The sequence below is a fragment of the Macadamia integrifolia genome, chromosome 3, assembly GCF_013358625.1.
Source record: "Macadamia integrifolia cultivar HAES 741 chromosome 3, SCU_Mint_v3, whole genome shotgun sequence".
Taxonomy (NCBI): domain Eukaryota; kingdom Viridiplantae; phylum Streptophyta; class Magnoliopsida; order Proteales; family Proteaceae; genus Macadamia; species Macadamia integrifolia.
Genome location: NC_056559.1, coordinates 25,128,385 through 25,133,160, shown reverse-complemented (window position 1 = coordinate 25,133,160; position 4,776 = coordinate 25,128,385). Strand labels below are relative to the sequence as shown.

At 38.9% G+C, this 4,776-nt stretch overlaps 1 protein-coding gene across 1 annotated transcript; it reads left to right on the top strand.

Annotated features, from left to right (window-relative positions):
• The first annotated feature begins 348 nt into the window (after nt 1-348).
• LOC122074860 (transcription factor MTB3-like) lies at nt 349-2,892 on the top strand. Its single transcript, XM_042639835.1, has one exon. The coding sequence runs from the start codon at nt 1,115-1,117 to the stop codon at nt 2,720-2,722; it is 1,608 nt and encodes a 535-aa protein (XP_042495769.1). The 5' UTR covers nt 349-1,114; the 3' UTR covers nt 2,723-2,892.
• The last annotated feature ends 1,884 nt before the right edge of the window (nt 2,893-4,776 follow it).

Genomic DNA, 4,776 nt, shown 5'->3' with positions numbered 1-4,776 from the left:
GGCGTGTAAGTGAGTGTAATATGGGTATTTCAACATTTTAAATGGGAATATGGTTTATACGAAAAAACAGAAGCTAAGGATGTCGGCGTTTGAGGTATATTCCGAAACAAAGCCCGATAACATGAAATCTAAATACAATTTAGTATTAAACAAGAGCCTCCCTAATAATGATATATATTCCCTTGGAGGTGGCTCGGTAAATTACCTTAGTTTTTTTGGTAGATTTTTTTTTTTTAAGATTTAACACATGGTTAATTTGTATTATGACTAAATACAACATCTCTCCATATCCCCCCCCCATATCCACGTGGCAGAATAGTTTTGTGAGATTTGAAAAAAGTAACCGGGGAGAATTTCGCCAGAGAAGAAATGCATTTTGTTCCCTTAATTTAAGAATCTTTCTCGTCGCACGAGTTTCTCATCGTTTTTTAAATTATACAAGCTCAGAGCGTGATGAGAGCTTCGCAAGGTTGCAGATGCGTGGGTGGTGGAGTTTGGACTACAGGCTTGGAAGCTAGGGGTTTTTGATCATCTATACAGCGATGATGGTGCTCGAGTGCCGTAAAAAAACCCTAAAATTTCCTTACAGAGAGTCGTGATAGAAGAGATTGGGTGGGTAGCTGTTCTAGGGCTTTTGTTTGGAGGAGATCTACCATCAGGACTCATGGCGTTTACGGTCGGCTACTGAACCAGGTAATTGGAAATTTTTGCAGTTCTAGGAACGAAAAACCAACTACTGAAGCGGTTGAAATGGCGGAAATTAAGGCTCGAATTTGGTTACAGATCTATGGAGATGACTGGAAACTTAGTTCATCTTTGAAGACATTAAGGTGACGGTCACTCTTATCTTGACTCTGTGATGTTGTAGTATATGTATAATTTATAAACCAGACTAAGGGGGAAAAATGGATTGAAGTTTTAATGTATTTTTGCTGTTAGAGGGAAGGGAAACTTGCGCAGAAGATCTGTTGAAAAGGATGTATTATTCTTTTACTTTGATATAGTTTTCTCACCATTGGTCGATCTTAAGTTAGAAACTGAAACCAAACAAAGGGGTTTTGGTTCCAAAAGTTTATATTTTGGATTTTAGTCAATATTCTCAGGCTGAGAAGATATGGGTGAGCAGAGGGATGTAAGGGGGATCTTTTGGTCTAATGACGAAGAGAAGGCCATGACGCAAGCAATTTTGGGTTCTGAAGTCTGTGATTTCTTGACTTCTCCAAGCTATGTTTCGCCGGACTCGGTTACACCCTCTGGCTACAGAAGTGTGCAGCAGGAGCTGTGCCAGCTTGTTGAAGGCTCAAGCTGGACCTACGCCATTTTCTGGCAGGTCTCAAGATGTAAGTCTGGTGAGTTGGTCTTAATATGGGGAGATGGGCACTGCAGAGAACCCAAGGGGGATGAAAGAGAACAAGATGGAACTTTCACGAGTTCCCAATCACAGAAGAAGGTTGGAGGAGGGGAAGAAGAGCAAGAGATGAGGAAGCAGGTGCTTCAAAAGCTTAACTCGTTCTTTGGTGGATCAGAGGAAGATAACTATGCAGCACGGTTGGATTCTGTTTCAGATGTGGAGATGTTCTACCTTACATCCATGTATTATTCGTTCAAATATGATGCCCAGGCCGGTCCTGCTCGTTCATTTTCCTCCCATAGACCAATCTGGGTTGTGGACCAAAAGGTTTGTGCAGATCATTATCAGTCAAGATCATTTCTGGCAAGATCAGCTGGCTTTCGGACCCTGGTTTTTGTTCCGATCGATTCAGGGGTGGTGGAACTTGGTTCTGTTAAATCACTCCCAGAAGATCAAAATGTCTTGCAGATGATTAAAACTTTACTTGGGGATTCCAGTACTCATCAGTCAACACCAGTGGCAACAGCAACAGTAACAGCAACAATGAACCCTAAGATCTTTGGTCATGACCTTAGTCTAGGCAGCTCGAAACCCCGTTCAATCGCTATTAATTTCTCCCCAAAGGTGGAAGAAGATGAGGGTTTCCAATTAGAATCCTACAAAGTGCAAGAAACAGTACCTAGACATGGTAAAACCATAGCTACGGGCAAAGAGATGGGTGCTAATCTGGTTGTTGGAACTTTTCCCAATGGGTATAGAAGTGGAGAAAATGATGTTAAACCATTTCCACAGCCAAATCAGATGATCGTAGGGGCTCTAACTCAATCTAGGGTTGGTGAACTGAATGATGATACAGTACCTCGGCCTGAAGAGAGGAAACCTAGGAAAAGAGGGAGAAAGCCTGCCAATGGGAGAGAGGAACCATTGAACCATGTGGAAGCAGAGAGGCAGAGACGGGAGAAGCTTAATCAGAGGTTTTATGCATTAAGAGCTGTTGTACCTAATATCTCAAAGATGGACAAGGCCTCGTTGCTTGGAGATGCCATTACCTACATCACCGATCTCCAAATGAAGATTAGGGTCTTGGAAGCCGAAAAAGAGATGTCGAATGGAAGCCAAAAGAATTTACCTGTTCCAGAGATTGATGTTCAGACAAGAAATGAGGAAACCATTGTTCGTGTGAGCTGCCCACTAGATTCACACCCTGTCTCTAAAGTCATTAAGGCATTTAGAGAAACTCAAGTTATGGTTCAAGAATCTAATGTTTCAACCATTGACAATGACTCAGTTCTTCATACATTCTCTGTCCGTACTCAAAATGGTACAAGTGAACATTTGAAGGAGAAGTTGGTTGCTGCTCTCTCAAGATAACCTGATTGTAAAATTGTAGTTGTAAGATGAATGTCAGTGCATCTACCTTTTTTTTTTCATCTAAACTTTTTGCTTTGTTTTTAGCTTTCTGTAGGCAACTGCAAAGTGGCAATTCCTGATATTGGAATAATTGGCATTCTGTACCATGAATGAAGTTTCCATCATCTTAAGATGTGCGTTCAGACACTACTTGAGACTCTTATAAGTTCGGATAGGCATCTCTGTATAGCTGCATGTTGTTTCCTTGCTATTTTGTGGTTTGACATATTTGCTCTGTAGAATTCAATTTTTCCCATGTTATAGTTTGATTATTTTCTTCAAGAATGTACTCTATGATGCTATCCCCACTGTTTTATATGTTTCATGGGCTATATTTTGTGCTGACCATCTGTGTGTTTGTGGTGAAAAAAATGAAAATTTTATTGGGCATCTAGCCAGTAGAAATTAGAACATCTCAAGTCATACTCTCCAAACAGTATGATCTTTCTTTAAAAAAAAGCTACTTTGTGTACACGTGGTGGTTATTTTTTGATTGCACTGATTGTTGTAGGAATAGACCTGTCCTACCCTAGTTGTATTAACCAGATTCTGAGTTAGAATTCAAAAACAGAAATAGAAACGAGAAAATAATATGTACACACACAGATATTTGATATATATATATATATATATATATTTTTCACCATGAAAGTTAAAAAGAAAAGGAACTACATAAATCTAAAGCAAAATCAATGCAAACTCATCTTTTCTCTATTTGATCAAATGAGATGTGCTGTCTAGAGAGCTATTTTCACAATTCTATGATGGTGTGTCTCACAAGGTTTTGGTTGCAGACAAGCAAATCCACACAGAAATCCATCATCTTCTCCATGAGTACACAGCTGGGGCATACATGCACTGGTGCTTTGTTTTGAGAAGCTCAATTGTTTGTCTTCCATGATGGGCCAAATCACATGTGTATTTATAGACTTGGAGAAACTTCTATTCATACTCATTCTAGGATTAGCCACTACCTACTATGAATCGAAAAAGTGATTGAAATTAAGAGAGAGAAAAATCACTTAATTTATTAGCCTAAAAGGGTAACTTCAACCCAATGGAATATCACTAACAATAATCAAACTAATAGAAATTAATGACGACAAACTAAAACCCCAGTGCAAATAAGAATGACCCATAACAGAAACTAAATAAAGGAAACAGAAGGGAGGGAGGCCCAAGATGTATCCAATGGACCAGTCAAAATATCATCATGACTGTTGAAGGAGCTATTTGATACTTCTCTTAGGTTTACCAAGTCCACAAACTGTATTTTTATAGACCGTTTTCTGCTTTTATGCTTTAAGATTAGGTTTTTGGGATTCATGTTTAAATGGGTATAGATAAATATTTTTAGGTTAGCTACCAACCTGACAGTGCACTGGCACCAGATGGAAAATAGCGATATGAAGCATTGGGATCAAGAGGGTTATGTATAATGAATCTGGATATGCATTAGGTAAGTTCATGACCAGTACCACATGATAATCCCTCAATAACCATGCTATATCATGTGAGTAGCTGAAAGAAACAGCTTTGGGTGGCCTAGGAGGTGGTTTTAGAAATTAGAAGTGTGAAATGACTGAAACACATTGCTTACAGTTAAATGAAAATCTTATAAGCTTGTCCGAGTTGAACTGCTCGTAGAGTTTTATAGCTGAGATGAGATTGTTGAGATTGATGAGTTGCAAGACCAGGCAAGCCAGAATTAAAAAGACTAAGGAATAGGAGCAACTTTATGGGAGATTGAGTAGAAGAGACTCGAGAGTCTTGAGATGGTTTGATCACAGGCAAACTCACTGCTACCTACTAAATATAGATGCATTATGTGATTTGCCTTTATAATGTTCTATGGCATTTATTATGGTCCTTGTGTATAATATTTCTTAGATTCTTAAGTTTCAATTGGGTATGCATTGTTTCACATACTTTTTGTAAATGACTCTGCCTTTTTCCTGTAATCAGTAGGTCTTCCTTGCTGGTATGCATTTTAAGTCTCTCTTTATTCTTCTCTT

Bases quoted from the DNA above. Each gene is read 5' to 3' on its own strand.
- LOC122074860 (XM_042639835.1), top strand. From the start codon at position 1,115: ATGGGTGAGCAGAGGGATGTAAGGGGGATCTTTTGGTCTAATGACGAA.